Genomic DNA, 22,505 nt, shown 5'->3' with positions numbered 1-22,505 from the left:
GCGCGCTAATCAAAGTGGCTCCCGTCCCCAGATTATTCACGGGGCTGGCTCCAAGCCGACACACCGGGAGCGAGCGCAAGGGGGCGGTGTTGCCCCGCGTGTTTCAGTGGGGGGTGCTGCTGCCGGGGACGCCTTGCTTCAGTTACCAAACAAGTGCCCTCTACAGGCACCCCCAAGGGCAGGGTGACTATCTTGCCTTCTGCTCAACACAGCACTCCAGGTAAAACTACTTGGCTGTGTCTAGACTGGCAAGTTTTTCCGCCAAAGCAGCTGCTTTTGTGAAAAAACTTGCCAGCTGTCTACACTGGCCGCTTGAATTTCCGCAAGACCACTGACTTCCTACTGTCTGAAATCAGTGCTTCTTGCGCAAATGCTCTGCTGCTCCCGTTGCCAGTGTAGACAACGTGGTATTGTTTTGTGCGCAAAAGCCCCGATGGCGAAAATGGCGATCAAGGCTTTCTTGCGCAAAACCGCATCTAGATTGGCACAGACGCTTTTCCACAAAAAGTGCTTTTGCGGAAAAACATCCGTGCCAATCTAGACGCTCTTTTCTGCAAATGCTTTTAATGGAAAACTTTTCCATTAAAAGCATTTGCGGAAAATCTTGCCAGTCTAGACGTAGCCCTTATGGTCAAGCGAGGTCAACAGCCACCAGAACTTTGCATTCCAGATGTTCAGTGTAACATCCCCTTGCCTGAATCCCTGCTAAACATAACTACTGCCTAGCTGGATTAGTTTATTTACCTTCTCGTTCTGAAGGCTTTAGTGTTCACAGGGGAGAGCACCATACATACTCCTCTACTCCTTCCTCACTCACCCGGTAACCAACAGACCTGATCCTACCTGGTGGATGCTCTCCACCCTCCTTACTGGACTGGCCTCCCAGGACAGACCCATCTCTCCTGGTACACGTGGATCGCTGGGAAGGGCCCTGCTCCATGAAGAGGGATGTGGAGAAGCAATGGGGCTGGGAGAAATGAAGGGCCTAGCAGGGAGAAGAGAGCAAGAAGGGGAGCAAGCAAAGGATGATGGTAGGAGGCATAAGTAATAACAGCACCATCTGGCACCTGCTCACTGCTGCTCACAATACATAGTCACTGCTGGCCAGAAACAACATAAGGGATGGGGCACTGCTGGATAAGAGCTGGCACATGGAAGGGGCTGTGCTGATAAATCAGTAGAAAAGCATTTGGCCCTGTACGGTGCAGCTTTGCCCTTTGCACACCCATCGCCATTGTTGGCAACTCAATCCCCCACTCGCTGCTGGTGGGCAAGTGGATGGCATGCAGGGATCTGGCCAACAGCAGGACCTACCAGGCTCATGAAGGGCAAACAGAAAATATGGAACAATTTGCCTGTTTTTAAGAAAAGGTTGGGACACTTGCAGACCTGCAGGAGAGCTTAAATACAGAACTGCCCTTTTAAAAATGAGACATCTGGTGGTCACCTTACCTTGAGATCAATCAGCTGTGTGGGTGTGACCAGCACTTGGAGAGCACATGGTAATGGACAGTGCTTGCATATTGACTCAATCCAGCATCCTAGTGATAAATATTATTTCTGTGGTGGTGCCCTGCCTTCCTGCCCACTCTGTAACCACACATTCATTTAGAAGTATCTGAATTGAAATGCAGGACACCTCCTGTTTAACTGGTGCAATTCTCATGCCTTTTGCTACTTCCCAGATGAAAGATTTCCAATTTAAGAATGTTATTCATCAAAGTGAGGAAAATAGTCTTTGGAGCGCTCTATAAAGATACAGGTCTGTTTGGATATGCAACCACACACAGCGCTAAAAAGAGGGTGAGATTGTAGGATATTGAACTCTCTCAGGTCCCACTGCAATCATTGTTACATAGGATACACAAAGAACAAGTTAAAAATCACTTAGGAAAGTTAGATGTCAGCAAGTCACCAGGTCCTGATGAAATGCATCCCAGGATACTCAAGGAGCTGATAGAGGAGGTATCTGAGCCTTTAGCTATGATCTTTGAAAAATCATGGCAGACAGGGGAGATTCCAGAAGACTGGAAAAGGGCAAATATTGTGCCCATCTATAAAAAGGGGAATAAGAACAACCCAGGAAACTATAGACCGGTCAGTTTAACGTCTGTCCCAGGGAAGATAATGGAGCAGGTAATTAAGGAAATCATATGCAAACACTTGGAAGGTAATAAAGTGATAGGGAATAGCCAGCATGGGTTTGTGAAGAACAAGTCATGCCAAACTAATCTGATAGCTTTCTTTGATAAGATAACGAGCCTTGTGGATAAGGGAGAAGCGGTGGATGTCATATACCTAGACTTTAGTAAGGCATTTGATACGGTCTCGCATGATATTCTTATTGATAAACTAGGCAAATATAACTTAGATAGGGCCACGATAAGGTGGGTGCATAATTGGCTGGATAACCGTAGTCAGAGAGTGGTTGTTAACGGTTCTAAATCCTGCTGGAAAGGGATAACAAGTGGAGTTCCTCAAGGGTCTGTTTTGGGACCCATACTGTTCAATATCTTCATCAATGATGTAGATATTGGGATAGAGAGTACGCTTATTAAGTTTGCAGATGATACCAAACTGGGTGGGGTTGCGACTTCTTTGGAGGATAGGGACATAATTCAGAATGACCTTAGCAAGTTAGAGAAATGGTCAGAGGTAAACAGGATGAGGTTTAATAAAGAGAAATGCAAAGTGCTCCACTTAGGAAGGAACAATCAGTTCCATACATACAAGATGGGAAGCGACTGTCTAGGAAGGAGCATGGCGGAAAGGGATCTAGGGGTCATAGTGGACCACAAGTTGAATATGAGTCAACAGTGTGATGCTGTTGCAAAAAAAGCAAATATGATTCTAGGTTGTATCAACAGGTGTGTTGTAAGCAAAACTCGTGAAGTCATTCTGCCGCTCTACTCTACACTAGTTAGGCCTCAGCTGGAGTACTGTGTCCAGTTCTGGGCGCCACATTTCAAGAAAGATGTGGAGAAATTGGAAAGGGTACAGAGAAGAGCGACAAGAATGATTAAAGGTTTAGAGAACATGACCTATGAAGCCAGGCTTCATGAACTGGGCTTGTTTAGTTTGGAAAAAAGAAGATTAAGGGGGGACATGATAGCGGCTTTCAAATATCTAAAAGGGTGTCACAAGGAGGAAGGAGAAAATTTGTTCCTCTTGGTTTCTGAGGACAGGACAAGGAGTAATGGGCTTAAAGTGCAGCAGGGGAGGTTTAGATTGGACATTAGGAAAAAATTCCTAACTGTCAGGGTGGTCAAATATTGGAATAAATTGCCAAGGGAGGTGGTGGAATCTCCCTCTCTGGAGATATTTAAGAACAGGTTAGATAGACATCTGTCAGGGATGGTGTAGACGGAGCTTGATCCTGCCTTGAGGGCGGGGGGCTGGACTCGATGACCTCTCGAGGTCCCTTCCAGTCCTATGATTCTATGATTCTATGATTCTATGATTGTTCTGCAGGCTCAGGTCCCATTTTGGTTTATGTTTCTCAAAAATGAATGTCTTTTGCTTAAAAAATGTGAAAAACATTATCAGCAATACCTACATGTCAGGCCTCACTTGAGTTTATTTCTGGTTCCATTTTCCATCCTGTATGCATCACCTGTTCTAGCTATGTGTATGATTAAGTGCTTGAACAGGAATGTTTAGCTTGCTTAAAATTGAACTTACTTGAGTAGTGTGAACATAAGGCCAATTTTGCACTTCCTGGCACCCAGCAACCTTCAGCTACCATTGCTCTCAACAGAATTGTGTGTTTACCTCACTGCTCAGGATTGGGCTGTATCTTTGGTTCTAATATAGTCCCATTTATACAGTTACAATGGCTATACAACCTCTAGGAAAAGATGATGTTCAGTGTTTATACTAACAAATCAACTGTGTTGTCTAGTGTGAAAACTAATTCTATGGTCAGTAGCAGCAGCAGCCTGCAGAACCATATTTAACAAAAGTAAGTGATGAGGATTGGACAAGCTACAAAATGTGGGGTAAAGAGTGGGCATATGATATCCCTACTCTGTCATCCATAATCCGCACCTGTAGTTGTGCATAGCAACTAAACAGCTGTTCCAGCAGGCTTTTGCACAAGTTTGTTTGTGATGAAGCAGAATGATATACAATGTCATACACTACAGAGTGCCACCTCATTTATAGACAGCATTTCTTATGTTCATTTGGCAGAAAGGATTTCTATTTTAATGTATGCTCTTCAAGGCTGACATCTTCTAATCTTTGTTATTGTAAAGTTCCTAGCACACTTTTGGCTGCTGTAAAACAGATGATTTCTAGAAAATACAACTTAACACAGGCACAGCCACACTATTACAAACAGTGGAGGCCCACAATACCTGCCATTGTGCTGATAAAAGGCAAGATGTATGGCTAATGCCTCTGCTGATTGTCCTGGGCTTGTTTCTACAATCTTGACTCACTCCGAACTCATGCTGACTACTATTAATGGAAATTGTATGTGAAAATGGCTGGGGCTCAAAGAGAACAGTTGGAGCAATATGCATAGGTTCCATGTGTTCCATTTCAGGCACCACAGGTATTCCCCAATGTAATATTCTAGTATACTAGTTTGATGGCTGTCCAACCAGTCAATGTTGACATAAGACAAGAGCAGCCAGTCTTTACAGTACATTTTGTAATTCACAGGTATGATGCCTTATTTCTATAGTTAGTGTTTGCTAATGTGCATTTTTGGGTATAGTAAAATATCCTTTAGTTATTTATCCTCAATTTATTCAGCAATTTTATTTATGTCATTGTCTTGAACCATGGAGGTGGCATAAGAGATGAAGCTGCACCTGGCAGGGCCAGGTGTTCATGGTGAATTATATGAATAAACAGATTTCTGAAAACTTGGGAACATGCTGTCAGATGTGTTAATAGCACATTTTGGCCCTTAACAACTGAGAAATGTCTATGCCACATATTTACTAAAAGCTGCTGCCTCACTTTTCCTCCCTTCAGCAGAACAGCACTACACACTTGCTAAAAACTAACACCTAACCCCTTATAAGATACACCCCACACCCCACACTGCCCCTTTACTGGCCTGAAAAGGAAGACAGACAGATTACTTCTATTTTTAAATACTTGAGGTATGCTCAGATACTCTGGTGATTAGGGTCATAACATTCATAGATAGTTACAACGCCTTTTGCCAGTGTTATAATTTAGGACTACATCTACACTAGCAGCTTCTTGTGCAAGAACTCTTTTGCGGAAGAGTTCTTGTGCAAAAACTCTTCCAGAAGAGAGCGTCTACACTGGCATGTGCTTTTGCACAAGAGATGTGCTTTTGCGCAAGAGCATCCATGCCAGTGTGGACATTCTTTTGTGCAAGAAAGCTCTGATGGCCATTTTAACCATAGGGCTTTCTTGTGCAAGAAATTAATGTTGCCTGTCTACACTGGCCTCTTGCGCAAGAACAGTTGCACAAGAGGGCTTATTCCCGAGCAGGAACATCATAGTTCTTGCGCAAGAAGCCCTGATTTTATACAGTAGAACAGCAATTTACTTGCGCAAGAATACATGACCAGTGTAGACAGGCAGCAAGTTTTTGCACAAGAGCGGCCGCTTTGGCGCAAGATCGCGCCAGTGTAGACATAGCCTAGGTGTTTTCTTGACTCTCTCTCGTTTTTGACAGGAGAGGCTTTCGAGGCTTTCGAGCCTTTGACTGAGTTGAGATCAGTTTGCTACTCGTTCTGTTCTGTTTGAAGCCCAGGTCTGCAATTGGAGCTATGCAGGCAGAGCTCTGCACCTACCTGGATACAGTTGAAGGACTGGGGCTTATCTGGATGCATGAGTGAGGAGCCTGAACAGGCCAAATGCTGAGCACCATGTGCTGACACTTATCCCCTAACAACATTAGACAGCAAGCAAATCTCCTCTGTCAAAAGTGCCACTATTAATGGTGGAGACGGGAGCCGCAAGGTTTGGAGCCAGATCTGAACTCGTCCCAAGGTTGGCCTTTTTCAGGTCCTGGGTTTGTGTTCAGGCCCGTCTCTGATGAATAGGAACAAATGATCCCATCAGTGGTTGGAATCCCAATCCTAGTGGATGCAACTCGAGCAATGTGAGCGTGACTGTGCGCTGGTTGGGGCCCTACCCCCCCAAGCGGCGCGTGGCCACTCCCCGGGCTCAACCAGCCTTTATCAGTCCCTGCGCGTCTGGGAGCCGCCTGCCTCTTTCAAGAGCGTCCCGCGCCTCGCTCCGGCCAGCCAGACCTTCTGCTCCTCGCCAACTAGCAGGGACGTGGCCATGCTGCACTGGGGCTACGACGAGCACAATGGTGAGGGGACAGCTCCTGAGGGGGGTAGGGGACGAGCCCAAGTGAGAGGAGCCAACCTTGGATGGGCAGCAGTCGGGGTTGCATCAAGAGTTTGCTCCAACTTTTCGCCCTCTCCAGTGGGGGGTGCGAGGAGCAGGAGGCTGAGTGCGGGCGCTGGGAAGTGTAGGGGACGAAGCTGTGGGGAAGCTGCCGGTGAGAGCAGAGGAAATGTGGTGCCTGAGCTTAGTTAGCAGGTTGAAAAGCTTTCCTGGGTCTGCCCCACTAATGGTCCTTGAGTCGATCGCTGTTCTGGCTATTAGCAGCAAACAGATGTCCCGCTTGGGAGCGGCTCCATATGGGAGGGTTTCTTTTATGCCACGGGAGAGAGGCCGATCCTAGTGCCAGGCAGTGTTAGTGCAACAGAACCTTTGGCTCAAACAATTAGGCTTTAAAGTGGGACTTAGGCAGGGTTTTTTTCTTAGCAAACGAGTATTGTTGCTCTTGGGAGATAAGGGGTTTCATCCCTTAATAAGAAATATTGTCTTGTTATCAAGCGCTGTTAAAACTGTTAGTGGAAATATACCAACTGGCTTTATTTAGAATAGTTCTTCATGTTAATGGTCAATTGCAAACGTTTGCACTTGGAAGTATATATTTATAGCTGCTAAATTATAACTTTAAATACCTTTAGAATCTATTCAGTAGGAATTTTGATTCCCCCTCATATTTTTGCAGCATTAATTTTTGTTTTTTCCTATTTAGCACTGCTAAGAAAGTGCTTGTAAAAGAAATGCCAGCTTCCCAGCAGTCTGCTTTTTGCTTCTACATCTATCAGTCAGTCAATCATTGGTTCATATTTGTTATGAATGTGGTATCAAAGCACCAAAACTCTAAAAGCCAGAATCTGCCCTCTTTAGTGGAGATGAGCAATGTTTTACTCTGTGAAGATCTCCACTAAAATCCACTAAAACAATTTCCGCTACTTGTTGAGTGAGGCATGGCAAAATATACCCCTATAAAAAGAAAAAAATATATTGTGCAGTGATTCGGTGACAGTAACTGTTTCTTTCATATGAGAAGAGTTATCCAGATGATGCACTGACAGATTGCGAGTGGCTGATGGTTGTCAAAACTAGATACACAAACAGTGAAGATGTTCTTTGATCTCTTACAGAACTTTATACTTCAAAAATGATTTTGGCAACTGCTGTGTTTGTAAGAAGGTTTTGCTACATGGAGCATAACTCAAAAGAATATGTAGCAGGCTGAGTTGCATGTGCAGATAAATGACAGAACATTGAAAGTTGGGACTGTTTTAGTGTATACAGGCAGTCCCCGGGTTACGTACAAGATAGGGACTATAGGTTTGTTCTTAAGTTGAATTTGTATGTAAGTCAGAACTGGCTCCAGATTCAGCTGCTGCCACTGAAACTGACCAGGGGCTGACTACAGGAAGCCAGAGGCAGAGTTGCTCTGCCCCCAGCTTCCTGGAATCAGCCTGATCAGTTTCAACAGCTGCTGAATCTGGAGCCTGGGACAGAACAGCCGGGGCGCTGCCTGGTAGGTTCCCACAGGACCAACCCGGCAGCACCCCAGCTGCTCTATCCGAGGTGTCCCGCAACAAAAGCCTGGTCTGCTGGGGGGGGGGGCGCACTAGCTGCGGCCCCTCCCCCCAGCAGACCAGGGAGACCCGAGCAAAACTGCCCAGGCGGCGGGACCCCCGCCGCCTGGGCGGCTTTGCTCATGTCCCCCTGGTCTGCTGGGGGGGTCCAGCGGCTTTGCTGGACCCCCCCAGCAGACTAGGGAGACCGGGAGAAGCTTTTCTGGCCCCGGAGGACACGGGTGGCGATCCGCCGCCCATGAGCTCCGGGGCGAGAAAAGCCCCGTTCGTAAGTGCGGATCCGACATAAGTCCGATCCGCGTAAGTCGGGGACTGCCTGTACTGTGATCCATGAGAAAGTGTTATTGGTTAATGGCTAAGTAATACAATTGTTCCTACAAAAGTATTCAAACATATTCCTGCTAGAATGATGCTTCTTTAATTTGAATAGGGACAGTCAACATCAGCTATATTTTTAAAGTGACGAGTTAATTGTAGCTATCAGATAAGTTCTCCAGTTACAGAGATGTAAATCCCAAATGCTTCCATTGAAATCAGAGTTGCTCAGTATTTACACCTTTAAGAGTGAAATTTGACCTCTTTCAGCTTACCACTGGTGAATGGGCTTGTGATTTTTTCAAACATTTTCAGATTTCTCTCAATATTATCATTCTTTTTTGAACTATCAAGGTTCATTTGTTAATCTTGGGGGATTGTTTTTTCTCCCATCTGTAATGGCAAATGACTTCAGTGGACTTCTGACTGACACAAGCATAAGTGAAAGGAGAATTCAAGATTTTTTCAGTGAATTCATGAAGAGAGGCAGCCCTAATAAAATAAATAAAACTTTAAAAATCCTGAAAATGGTCCCCTGCTAATAGGTAAAATGAGGAGTATAAAAGTGTAGCTATCTGGCTATTATATCTTTTATAGATAGGCAGTCAGGAGGAATTGCTATGCAAGTCTCTGTCTTCTTTCCCTGCCTCTTTTTTTTTCTCTGTATTTGTGGAAATAGTCATTGTTTTTAAGGTTTTTTTTTTTTTTTCAGTTACAGACTAACATGGCTACGCTTCTGAAACTTTTGTGGGAATATACTTTTCAGAATAGTTGGGAGATGTTGAAATGTGGCAATTTAAAAATTATTAGTTTTGTTATTGTTATATATTATACTCTATATTCTCCCGCTCTTTCCTCATGCCCCATTGAATAACGAATGACAACACCTCCTTGCTGAAGCATCAGATCTGAAAAACAAGGTTCTGGGCCCCACCTGCTAGGTCCAGATAAGATACCCTCATTCTCCTCCCCCTCCACCCTCACAGTTTCTGGGAAAAAGGGAGGGTGTTGGAATTTCTCTCAGGTTTCTGACCCTGGAACCTGTGGAGGCACCAGTTTCTCCTATCCGGCTCTGTTGAGGACTGATAAACTTGAAACTCCACACACCCTTTGCCCCTTCAAGATTCTCTCTCTTCTACCCCCCTTGAAAGCTCCCCACTCTTGCTACACAGGCAGATCTTCATTAATTCATCCATTCAGCCTCAGTGGGAGCAGAGGTGATATCCACTGATCTACTCTGCCCTAGCAACTACGTACTTCTAATCTATTCTGCCCTAGCAACACTTTCTAATTCCCCATCTTTTTATGATTCTTCTTTGCCCGTCTCTGCTCTTGCTCAGAGCTTTGCTAAGCAGAGGAAGTATGAAATTGATATGATTCTTGACCATTTCACTGCTCTATACGAGTCTGAGTATTTTCTATAAACTGGTTGTCTTTTCATTCTGCTACTGCAGCTTTATATTCCTGATTCTGCAAGGAGCCAGCTTTAGTGTTTTTGCTGCTTTTCAAATAGCAGCGTGCTGCTACTTGCCAAAGTTTCTGTTTGAAGAGCAGCAAAGAGCTGTCTCCCTGCAGATTCAGGAAGGTTTACTGCAGTGGTTTACATTCAGTTCACATTTTGAATGAAATCCTTGCAACCATAATGATGAAAGCTTTTTTTAAAAAGTGAAAGTTTCTGTCTGAACAAATTGATGGCTCAGGTGCCACCTGCCGGGGAAGGTTTTTGCTCATCACTGAGGGTACTTCTACACTGCAGGTTAAAGTTGAGTTAAGATATGCAACTTCAGCTATGTTAATTGCATAGCTGAAGTTGAAATAGCTTAACTCGGCTTTTGGCGCTGTCTACACAGCAGGCAGTCAAAGGAAGAACACTTTTCATTCAACTTCCCTGACTCCTCGTGAAATGAGGGTTACAGAAATCAGAGTAAGAATCCCATTATTTCAAAATTATTTTGAAATAACAGGCTTGCTATGTAGACGTGCACTCTGTTATTTTGAAATAAGTGTGCAGTGTTGACATAGCTTGGGAGAGCAAATGAATTTTTTTAAGCATTACATGTTTCAGTATATAAATAAACAGATACAATATACTCATTGCTATGCTATATAGCTACAGATATACACTATATCCAGGTGGATAAAATGGTCAGCACAGATTACCCAATATACATATATCAGTAATACTGGGAGTGTCACTTTATCACACTAATCTTTGTTTTTTTCTTGTAAGAGTTCTTATTTGATGATGTAGGCATCTGGTTAATATAGGGAGGCACAGTAGTGATACTTAATAAGGCTCAGTCCTGTAAGATGCTAAGCACACCCTACATAAATAAGGTGGTCTCAGCTTTTGACAGGATTTGGGCCTTACTGACAAATGGGGCCTGGTTACCTTTACTGTGCTATTTCTTTAATTTGGAATATGTTTGTATGTGTAGTGTAAGTTATAAAGTCATTGAAGCCATTTTAGGATTAAAGAGGTTTGGGCGTCACAGTTAAAATGAAACTGTTGTGAATAAAGTAATAAGAGTGTTTGAGTTTTTCAGTGCCCCCATAACATAAGTTAATTTCAGTATCTTGTTTGAAAAGTACATGCTAAACTCTGCATTTTTAACAATTTATTTTGTTTAGTGCTAGCATTCCTTCAAAATGATATTTTTTCAGAGCACTGTGATATTCTGTAACTTCAATAGTTAAGTTTTTGTGGGAGAGAAAACCAAGCCATAGTTGCTTTGTACAAATAATCGAAGATGTAAACCCAGTACTAACCAATGGTCTTACTCTGTATAAAATAAGCCAGTTCACACACTGAATATCCTGAACTCAGCTCCTGCAAAGCACTAATCCATGTCAATAAATATAAATCTATACCCTCGTCTGGACCTTGCCCCCCAAATGCCTATATCTCTGATAGTTAAGTCCCTCATCAGTTAGGGCTTAATAGGTGAAAGCTACCACATTTAACTCCATCTAAAAACCAGCAGGGAGCCAGAGGAGATTTTGGAGCACTGGTATCATGAATTCATCAGGGTGAGCAAAATCTCTTAACAAGTGCATGGCTGCCCTCTTCACGAGTTGCAGTTTCCAAGTTGATACAGGGTGTAGCCCTGTACGGATTGGAGAATTGCAATAGCCTAGTCTTGAAGTGACAAAGACATGGGGGACGTATAGTGAGCTCTGCATCCGAGATAAAGGAATGAAACCTTCAGATTGAGGGGGAAACATCTTGGCCACTGTTGCTATCTGCTTGTTTAACAGTCTCTGGGATTCTTAACAAAATGCTCTCTGGGATTTCTCTGACAGGGCTTGACTATACTTACAACACTGCACGGTTGCAGCTGCTCCGGTGTGGCACCTACAGAAGATGCTAGTTACGCCAACATGAGTTCTTCTCCTATTGCTGTAGTTAATCCACTTCCCTGAAAGGCCGTAGTTATGTCAATGGGAGAAACCTTCCTGTCGATACAGTGCTGTGTCCCCTGGGGATTAGGTCAGTCTAAGTGCATCATTCAGGGGTGCAGATTTTCCACATCCTTCGGCAACATAGTTATATCCACATAAGTTCTTTGTGTAGACCAAGACCAAGCCTCAGAAAAGAATGAAGTAACTGCAAGGTAATCCCACCTACTTGCACTGAGCAATGACTTTGGCCATCATGTATATCTATTCCATCATTTCATATGTGATTCAGTTGTAGGCTTATCAGGCACGATATCCATAGCAGTTATGTAAATATATTGACAGACCATTTAAATTAGGGATGTAAAAGTGTAGTCGATTAATCAGTAAGCAAAAGCGTATAGGTTAATACAGACTACATGCATTTCGGGCCCCTTTCCCCCACCCTTGCAAGTAAATTTTTAGCAGGCTGACCAGAACCCTGGCTCAGTCCTGGCTTGCGATGGGTCTGGGACCTATCCCTGCTGTAGCTCTGCATTTAAAGTGTATTAAGAGCTGGGCAGGCAGGAAGCCTGGCTTGGTTGCAGCTCGTGCTGGATCCCGTGAGGGAAGCTGGTTTTTAAACTGGCTCCCCTCGCAAACCCATCTCCCACCTGGCATCCCATGCTGCTGCCTCTGATACAGTGAGCGAGTGAGTGGCTGATAAGATGAGTGAGTGGCTGCTGCCTCTGATACAGTGAGAGAGCTGCCTCTGGTACGCTAAGTGGCAGGGAGCTCCCCAGAGTGGGGATGGAGCACGCTGGCTGCTGGGCCTGTCCCTGGGTACTATAGAATAATCGACTAACCGATAAGAATTTGTGAGGTTACTCGACTATTCAATGAATCAATATTTAACATCCCTAATGTAAATGGCTTACAAAATTGTAAAAATAAGAAAAAATAAAGGCTAAAACATTTTGACCTTCTAGCCAGATTCACTGAAAAGCCCAAGTTTATGGTTGCTTTGTGTCACTTGGAGTGGTGTAAAAGCAGCTGAAGCAAACAAATAAAATCTGGATTTATGAAAAGTACAAAAGCAGATGCCTATCTGTTACATATGTCTTCACATTTTCTTGTAAACCAAAGTAAACTTTTGGCTGCACGGGCTGCCAGGTGTCCAGTTTTCGACCGGACAGTCTGCTTTTGGGGCCCTCTGTCCGGTAAAAAAATCCAGATTTTCCCGGTTTTCTGGCTGGGCGCCAGACGGAAACCTGGCAGGGGCAGGGGGAGTGACTGGGAGGCGGGGCGCGATCAGCGTTGGGAGCCCTGGTTGCATGTGAGGAGGAGGAGGGGCAGCCAAGTCCATGCTCCTGTGCGCTGGTCAAGTGCGTGGTGGAGCTGCTGCCAGAATGAATCGCACAGGACGGGAGTGCCCTAGGAACTGCACAACCCGGGTCAGTCCTGCTCCCCGCTAGCTGATTCGCTCCCTGCCCCCTCCGCCAGCTCTGCGTCCCGCTGGCCGGTTCCTGCTCCGGATCTTCCCTGGTCAGTCCCCCCCCCCCCCCCCATCCCCACTGCCAGCTTTGCGTCCCGCTGGCCGGTTCCTGCTCTGGATCTTCCCCGGCCAGCACTGCTGCACCCCCCGCCAGCCCTGCTTCTCGTGGCCAGTTCTCCCCTTCTCCTGAGCTCCCTCGGCCGCCCCCTCTCCCCTGATATCCCATGGCCAGCCCCATTCCCCCCGACCCCTCCTCCCCACCAACCAGCCCTGCTTCCCGTCAGGCCCCCATATCCTCCAGCTAGCCCCGTTGCCTCCCGTTAGCTCTGTTTTCTGGTCCCTCTTCCCGGCCAGCACCACTCCCCTCCCAGCCAGTCCTTCTCCCTCCTCTCCCCATAAAGTGTGTCTGGTATTTTTTTTTTAAATGACTACCTGGTAACTCTAGCAGTGATCCTATCCCTGTGATTACCACAGAGATTTAAACTGAGCAGCAACTTGCCTCCCCCTCCCTTGACACCCCCCCTGGCTCCCAACACCTCCAGCCCCCAGCCTCCATGCTTACCTGGTTCTGCAAGGCTGCCGGCACAAAATGGTCTTGGAGTCTTTTTTTTTTCCTCAGCAACTTTGGTCTCTCCCCCCTTTTTTTTCCTTCAACAGAATTTTTTCTCTGTGTTTTTTTTTGGGGAGGGGGGTTCCGTATTTTTGTTTCAACCATCTGGCAACCCTATGCACAACTAGCTAAAGCAGCTGTGGTCAACCCGCGGCTCGTGAGCCGCATGCGGCTCTTGCCCCCCAAAAGTGCGGCTCGCGAAGCCACTCCTGCACCCCTCCAAAATAGTCCCCGCTGGCTCCGCACCCCAGGTTGGAGCTGCGGGGTTTTAAAAATGGTGCCCAAGATGGCGGCTGTCTTAAAGAGGCAGCCTCCTTTTTTTTTTTTTTGTGCTTGATAATTCTGGGGAGACTTCGCATTTTTTTCCGCCACTGTTTTGGCTCTCTTTGTTTAATGGGTTGGCCCTCCCTGAGCTAAAGCCTTGCACTGTTCCATTTATTTATTGTATCAAACCTATTTTTAATAAGAATTGCAGGATCAAACCCTTTCATATTTTCTAAAGCCAGAAGGTACTTCTGTAACATCTAATCTGAACTCCTGCATAGTACAGGCTGTATGATTTCCTGAAAGAATTTCTGTTTGAACTATGACCTATCTTTTAGAAAAGCATCCAATCTGGATTGCCAGTGATGGAGAATTCACCACAATCCTTGGCGAGTTACTCTGAAAATATATGCCTTGTTTCCACTCTGAATTTGTCTAGCTTCAACTTTTAGCCATTTTCGGATTTTGTTTTATATTTGTTTGCTAGATTAAAGAGCTAGTTATCAAATTTTTGCTTCCAATGAGTGTACCTACAGATTGTGAACTAGTTTCTCCTTAATCTTCTCTTTGTTAAATTACATACATTGAGCTCCTCTCACTACAGGACATGATTTCCAATCTCCCTCACATTTTCATGGTTCTTCTCTGACCCCTCTCCAATTTATCAGCTTTGTTCTTGAATTTTGCACACAAGGACTAAACACAGTTTTTCAAAAGTGCTTGCACAGTGCCAAATACATAAGTAATACACCTATTTATTTGTCACAAGCCCAGAGAGGTCCAATAATTCACAAGGAAATTCTTTCCCACATAAGGATTAAGTAGTTGTAAGTAAAGAATTTCAAAATAAATTATTAATCTAGTTTTGTTATGTTTGTAGTCAAATGCCTAAAACTATTTACAAATTAGAAATTATTAATATTTACTATATATATTAGAGAGAGTCTGTTATATATTTGACAGAGTCCGTGTGTCGGTGAATGTGTTCTTCTGTTTGTTCAAGAACTCCTCCTACACAGTAAGAAGTAGGATCACCAAATTTGGTATGCAGCTTCCTCTTATAATTTACAGCAGGGTAAGTAAGGGTTTCGTTGTGCTAGGAAAATGGGATGTGCCTGGAACAGGATTGCTTTTCATAAAGCTATATAAAAAAGAGACAGTCACCAGGCAGGTGAAAGGGGCTGGCTGGGGATGAGCCCCCCTGAGATTACTCCTGCCCCATTCCTTCACCCCAGGTATCCTTTAGAGAAGGCAGGGGGAGCTGAAGCCCCTCCGTCCCCCTACTGATAGGGGAACATTGTTGGCTGTTCTATGTCAGGGAGCAAGGGAAAAGTGCACAGTTTTCTGTATTCCTCACTCTGGCTGAGGGCTGCAGGGGGCAGACAAACCTAGATCTGCCCCAGCCGGGGGGACATACACCCCTCCCTCCGCTGTGCCTGCTGGAGCTGCAGCAACATTTGTTTCTAGTCTGAAAGAGAAATAGTATTGTGTGTTTGTTTTTTATGTGGATATACGAAGCTGTTATTGAAGGAAAGACAAATTAAAAAGATGAGCTTGATGTTTAATTGTGAATTCTGTGAAATCCGTGGTTAGTTTTCTTAACCACAAATTCTGCAGTCTAGCTCCAGCTCCTAGGAATATATTGTCTCCACTATGCATTGGGGAAGTAATAATATAGTTGATTAACCAATAAGCAAAATTTATTAGTTAATGCTATAGACTACACGCATTTCCCCCTCCACTAGTTAGTGAATTTTTTAGTAGGCTGGCCAGCAGTCCGACTCAGTTCTGGCTTGCACCGGGGCCAGGACCTACCCCTGCTGTGGCTCTGCATTTAAAGTCTGTTAGGAGCCAGGTGGGCAGGCAGCCCAGCTCAGTTCTGGATTGCACCGTGTTCTGAAGCTCAGACCTACTCCCCTGGACAGGGGATGCTGCCACCCTGCGCTGCTGCCTCTGTATCAGAGGCAGCAGCATGGGGCAACAGGCAGCTGGTCTGGAAGGGGAGCTGGTTTTTAAATTGGCTCTCCTCCTGCACCAGCTCCAGCCTGGCACCCCATGCTGCTGCCTTGATACAGAGACAGCAGCACGGAGTGGCAGGGGGTTCCTAGGAAGTGGGGCTGGTGTATACTGACTGCCAGCCTCACCCCTGGGAATTATAGAATAGTCGAGTGAGTGATAAGATTTCATGAGGTTAATTGACTATTCAATTAACTGATATTTAACATCCCTAGTATGCATGCATCTGCCCCACTGATTAATCATTTTGAATGAAAGGGGGTATTTCTAAGTAGCTAAGACCAGGCATGAAGAGAACTTTGATTATTGGGACAGAAATCTCATACTGGCCTCTCTATTGAATAGGCAACAGTGCATCAAGTGTATCATCACCTGTGTTATTATATAGATGGGCTGCTGCTTTTTATACCAGTTGGAACTTTTCCAGTGTGTGTGGCTTTATTCCTGTATATAGTTTGGGAAGACTTGTATTTTTATCACTAATGTTAGTAAATATCTGTTTTCACAATACATAGACAAATTGCTGAAAAATATTTTCATGTATAATAACTGAAATTTACAGATAGGCACATAAGAAAAATTCTGGTTGAGAATTAGAGTTCGATTTAAATATGTTTACTTTGTATATATTTTACGTCTGATGTTGATTCCACAGTTTTATGCAACTGTGAACATTTAAATAGATAAAAATTGTTAAGCTTAAAATTAAACATTGGTATTATCTGTCAAAATAATATGTAAAATCAAATTCTATCAAGCCTGTATAACAAACTGTAATATCAAAAAGTTATAAATGATTGTATTGTTGTGCCTAATTCTGATAGTGACAGGATGGGATATAAAATTCTGGTCTTTATTGTTTGTTTGTGTGAGACTGCTCCCAGTCTCAGCTTGGGCTTATGGTAGCACTGAGGAGTCCTAAAGGACCTCAAGCAATAGACAGACTTAACAACTTGGGTATGTCTTCACTGCAACACTATTTAATGGAAATAGCTATCCTGCGTCTTCACAACAAGCCCATTATTTTGGGCTCGCCATTCCGATGTCCCTATAACCCTCATTCTACAAGGAGTAAGGGATGTTTGGGAATAGCGCCCTATTTCAAAATTTGGCGCTGTCTGACAAAATAAACTATTTCAAAATAGCATTAAAATAAGATACGCAATTTGTGTAATTCAAATTGTGTATCTTATTTCAAGTTATGGTGCAGCATAGACATACCCTTTGAGAGCAGATGCCTGTAATAATAGACGTAGAATGCGGTTACAGAGGAAACAAGTTCCTCAAAATGATTTCCTCTTAGTACATCACCTTAGTCTTTCCTGGATTAATTTTAAGCCATTTGTGCTCCTTCCATATGCAGATATTGGCTAACCACAGAGAATACTGAGAGATGATGCTGTTCATAAAGGAGATAAAGAGTGTAATGTCTTCTGTATACTGTTGACACTTTAACCTGTGTAGCCCCACCATCTCATCCATTGGCTCGTCACTGAATAAAATAGGGGAGGGAATGGAGGACTGACTGTCATGGGATTCCACTCGTGAGGGCTCTAAGGATGGATGGCCCATAATTTCCCCTGACCACAGAAGTATAAGCTGAGCTATTTCAAGGAATCTCTGTCCACCTCTGCAGCTGGTGGGATAAGAGAATTTGATCCAAGGTAACAAATGCTGGAGAGAGGTATCCTGAAGAATGAGAAGGGAAGTACTTCGCTTGTCTCTGCATAAGCGTCATCCGCCAAAGCAACAAGTGTTACTCTACCATGTTTTAGCCAAAGCCACCTTATACCCTATCAAACTGTGGGTCGTGACCCCCATGGGGGTCGCAGGACAGTCTGTTTTTTTGGGGGGTTGGGACAGTCTAGTAAAAAAATTGAGAAAATACCAGACATGTGCAGTGTCCGGTATTTTCTAGATTTCTAGCTGGGCGCCCGACGGAAGCCTGTCAGAGGTAGGGGGAGTGGCTGGGAGGCAGGGCGCTATCAGCGCTGAGAGCCTCTGGTTGCAGTGACACCTTGGGGAGGAGGGGAAGCCCTGTCCGTGCTTCTGAACGCTGGTCAAGTGTGTGGTGGAGCCACAGCAGAACTCACTCGCGCTTCGCCGGGACTATGCGCAAGACGGGCAGCCCCCTGGGATCTGCACGTGCCCGGGTCAGTCCCGCTCACCGCTGGCCACTTCGCACTCCCCCAATCCCCTCCTGGCCGGCCGGTTCTCCTCCACTTCTCCTCCCAATCTTGCCAAGCCAGCCCTGCTGCCCCCTCCAGCCCTGCTTCTGGTGGCCAGTCCTCCCCTCCTCCTCCCAATGTCCCCCAGCCAACCCCGCTGCACCCAACCCGCCTCCCCCCCCGCCCCGCCAGCCCTACTTCCCACCGGCCCGTTCCCCTGCCCGATCTCCCCTGGCCAGCTCCACTGCCCCCAACTCCCCCTTTACTCGTGGAGCAGTGAGGGTGGGGGGGGGGGTCACAAATTCATTTAGAATTTTAGGGTGTCGCGGTATTACAAAGTTTGAGAACCCCTGCCCTATCCTGTTAGAATACTTGCAGCAGATAAGTGACATTAAAGAGAGTTTTATTTTGGTAATTTTTTAATTAACTTGCTTAGAAAAGGGAGGTTAGTTTGAGCCTCCACTACTGTTGAGTGATAGTTCCTTTAATATTCATTGGACTTCTGGTGCATTTCTCTGAAAGGGGATGGCGTTAATCTCAACCAGTTGTTCTCTCTTCCTCTTTTATCATCCAGGACAGGCTGGCGTTGGAGTCACGGGCCTTAATTGCCAGGAGTGTTGCCATTCCTTGAGTCTGACAGTGTCTGTATCAAACGCTAGGTTTGGGTATGGGGGTGTTTGTTTTAACCACAAATTGGATCCATTTTTCTTCTGGCTTTTACTGTTACATGTCATGTGAGAACTGTGATGGTCTGTGTCTGCGGTGAGGTGGGAAGGGTACTTTGGTACTAGAATTGATAGTAGTAGTCAGGCTCAAACCCCAGCCTCCCCACATGAAAATTCTGTGCAGAATGCTCTCTTAGCATCCTCCCCACTCTCTGTCAGTGTAGATCTATTGGGCTCACACTGTTAGGGCTTCTGCCTCTCGGGATATCATCAAGGAATTTTATTTCATCAGATGAAGAGTTAAACACGTCTGCACTTTCTGAATGTACTGGTGCCTGCTGTATTCCTGTTGGCTAGAAGTACCTGGAAAGAAGCAAAAAAGTGCCAAACTAATATTCTAATCTGCATCTATGTTTAGTCAATTAGACTAGAGAAGGATCTGTGTTGAGAACAGAAAGCTGTCCGATGACCCAGGAAAGACAGCCATATGATATATTCTGTGGAGAATCATTTTAAATTTAAAATAAATAAACAAACTTAATTAAGATAATACAGGTGAGTTCTTTTTGATTTTTCTCATATGACAATTCCTTTGTTTCTATGAAAATAGCAAACACAATTTCATTCATTCATTCATTCATTTAAAAATACCTTCTCTCCCTTTCTTCCCCACTTTCTTCTGATGCATTTTAGGGCCTGCTCACTGGAAAGAGGTTTTTCCTGTTGCTAACGGAAACCGTCAGTCTCCCATTGACATCAAAACTGAAGAAACCAAATATGACCCCGGTCTTCCGCCTATTAGTCCTAACTATGATCCAACGTCTGCTAAAGTCATCCTCAACAACGGACATTCCACTAGTGTTGAATTTGATGACACAGAAAATAAATCAGGTTTGTTTCTGTTCATCTTTCTTTCTTTCTTTCTTTCTTTCTTTCTTTCTTTCTTTCTTTCTTTCTTTCTTTCTTTCTTTCTTTCTTTCTTTCTTTCTTTCTTTCTTTCTTTCTTTCTTTCTTTCTTTCTTTCTTTCTTTCTTTCTTTCTTTCTTCTCATGAAATTAGGTTTACCGGAGCAGTCGACAAAGGCTTCCCTTGTCGACCGTGGCATGTCCAGATTGCCCCGTTGTGCCGCCAAACAGCTGAACGGCACAGCGCGGTGGCCATTTTGATGCAAATGAAGTGACAATTATTTAAATCGCCGCTTCATTTTCCTGTGTCTAGTAAACTCATCTATATGGCTCCATCGATGGAGCCATGTAGTCTAGACATGCCCTTAGAAAATGTAAGCATGGACAAAATAAGATTTACAAAGAAATCGAGTAAGAGAATCTAGCCTCCTTATGTAAGGAGTTTCTTTAGGTAACAGTTTCATTTCCTTGCATTTACTATATCTTGTTGATTTTTAAAAGTTCTGCTCTAAACTTCTTGTAACTTTGTTATACTTTTTCCTATGTGCAATATTCACAAAGCAGAAGCATGATTATATGAAAGTTTTGGCACAGTGGACATTATTTTGAATGAAAATTTTGGAAACAGAAATGGAACAGTAATATCTTATCAAAAGGTCCCAATAAAATTATTAGTAAATCTTTTTAATGAGTTATTAATATTTTTGTTTGTTTATTTAATTTAGATATTGTATTTTTGTCGTTTACATGTGTGTATTCAAATAATTCATTCTGAGATACAAGGATCAACATGTTTAGGGTTGGCTGTACATCTATATTGAATATCTTTGCTGAACTCTCTTCACCTAACTTATTTATATAAATAACAGTGTCATGACAACAATTCAAAATGGGCCCAAATCAAACTAGTTGCCTACTTTGTTGCTAGAAAGTGCACAAACTAAAAGGAGAACTGACAGTGTCTGATATGGGTGGCGAGTTCTATGGGCCCGTTATACCTGGGTACCAGAAATATTCCTGGTTCAGTGCCCAACTCCACTAAAGTTCAGGGCTGGGCCTCTCCCTTAGTGTTACCAGATTTGCCCAATACTCTGGGGTATGCTCATTTATCAGGGTTACTCTTATGGGACTGGGAGGAGGTTAACAATTCTATCAGTGTGCTGCTTGTGCTTACGTGTGCTCTCATATGGAGTTGAATTCTCTCCCTGCTGCCAATTCCCCCTCCCACTGGAGCTCTCCTGCAGGAACTAGGTTCCTCAGGATGGGGTTCTTCCCACCTTAGCAACACACACAGACACTCACACCCACTAACAGAGCACATCTGAGAGGACTGGGTAATTAGCACTCACAAACTGACCCCTCATAAGTCCCTGCATTCAGCAGGCTGGGTTAACAGCAATGCCACACTGAACCCTCATGAGCCTTTGGACTCATTGGGCTGAATTAAACAGCACTTTAAACTGCCATCCTCAAAAGCCCCCAGGTTCAGTACCCCCTATCCCCACTTTCCCACCACAGTCATTCACTGGTAAACCACACAATCTCACCCCACAGGATTTTGGGCAATCCAGGGATCTTTAGCTTGGGTACAAGAAGCGTTGTTGCAGAGCGAATGGGGAAGCCAAAACAACACCCCTTGAGGAAGAGTGAGAAAAAGAGAAAGAAAGAGAGAGAAGCAACCAGCTTAACAATGAAAGTTATTTATTATATATGTATAGGGAGCCAAACACATAAAACAGTTACAATATTACATCTAACAGTTACATTATTAAATCTAATTAGAACTGATTGCAAATGTTAGGGCTAGCTAACCATATGACAGTTTACATAGGGCAGAGTCAGGAGGCTAGGCTTAAAGATAGGTAGTAGGAGATAGAGAGAGAGAGAGAGAGAGAGAGAGATTGAGAGAGAGAGAGACCTCACCACTCCACAGAGCTTGCACTGATCGGGGTTCCCAGATGATGATGCTAGCCGGGGGTCCAGAGGGCAAGAGACAAGCAGAGCAGAGCCCCCAGCACGATCAGACAGGAGATGATGAAGTCTCAGTGGAACTGATGCAGTTTAAATCCAGGTATCAGAACAGTTTTCCTTGGGGCAAGGATAGGAGTTTTTATAGGGATAGGACAATAGTTCAAAGAGAAAGAGGTGAGACAATAGAGACTGATCACACCTGGTTATAGGTGATGTTCCTTGAAGGAGCTCACAATGCAACTGGGCAGTTTCAGTATTTTGGATGTCAATAGGATTGTTACTAGAATTATTGGTTTGAAAATGACTAATTTGGGTGTGAGCAGGGTAGTAGAGTTTTCCCATCAGGCACTGCTTCTCTACTTTCTGTATCCCATAGTTCACTGCGGTTCCTGCCTTGGAAGATCTGTTCTCCATTCTGTATGCTAATGAGTTCTATCTTCACTGCAGAGGAGGCTGGGGTGTTTCATTAATTAGTTGAGGTGTGTCTTCCCTGGCCTTTTCATTGCTTTGTCTGATTCTAGCAAAGGCCTAGGGGAAGGTTTTCCATGCATATCACTCCCTGGCTCCCCAAGAGCACAGGACTGGTAGGTAACACTAGCTCCACCTGACACCCTTGCACACTCCCTTTCCCATATTCCCCCAGCCTCCTGCCATCCCCAGTTTATTTTAAATGTCCTGGAGCCCCTGCCAGTACCACCAGTAGCACAGTGGGGCTAAAGTAGCTTCCTGCTAGGTGCCAATACAGGCGGTCCCCGAGTTACGCGGATCCGACTTATGTCGGATCCGCAGTTACGAACGGGGCCCGTCT

The 22,505-nt window shown here is 44.4% G+C and overlaps 1 protein-coding gene across 3 annotated transcripts in view; it reads left to right on the top strand.

Moving 5' to 3' along the window:
• The first annotated feature begins 6,157 nt into the window (after positions 1-6,157).
• Positions 6,158-22,505, top strand: part of LOC102449893 (carbonic anhydrase 13) — a 33,836-nt gene continuing 17,488 nt past the window's right edge. For all 3 annotated transcript variants that reach the window (XM_006112984.5, XM_075920445.2, XM_075920443.2), the window contains exons 1-2: positions 6,158-6,310; positions 19,515-19,712. In XM_006112984.5, coding sequence (XP_006113046.1) covers positions 6,280-6,310; positions 19,515-19,712 — 229 coding nt within the window. In that variant the 5' untranslated portion in view covers positions 6,158-6,279. The remainder of the gene's footprint in view (positions 6,311-19,514; positions 19,713-22,505) is intronic.

Source organism: Pelodiscus sinensis, chromosome 2, assembly GCF_052426305.1.
Source record: "Pelodiscus sinensis isolate ZL-2025 chromosome 2, ASM5242630v1, whole genome shotgun sequence".
NCBI lineage: Eukaryota > Metazoa > Chordata > Testudines > Trionychidae > Pelodiscus > Pelodiscus sinensis.
This window is presented reverse-complemented; position numbering and strand designations above follow the sequence as displayed.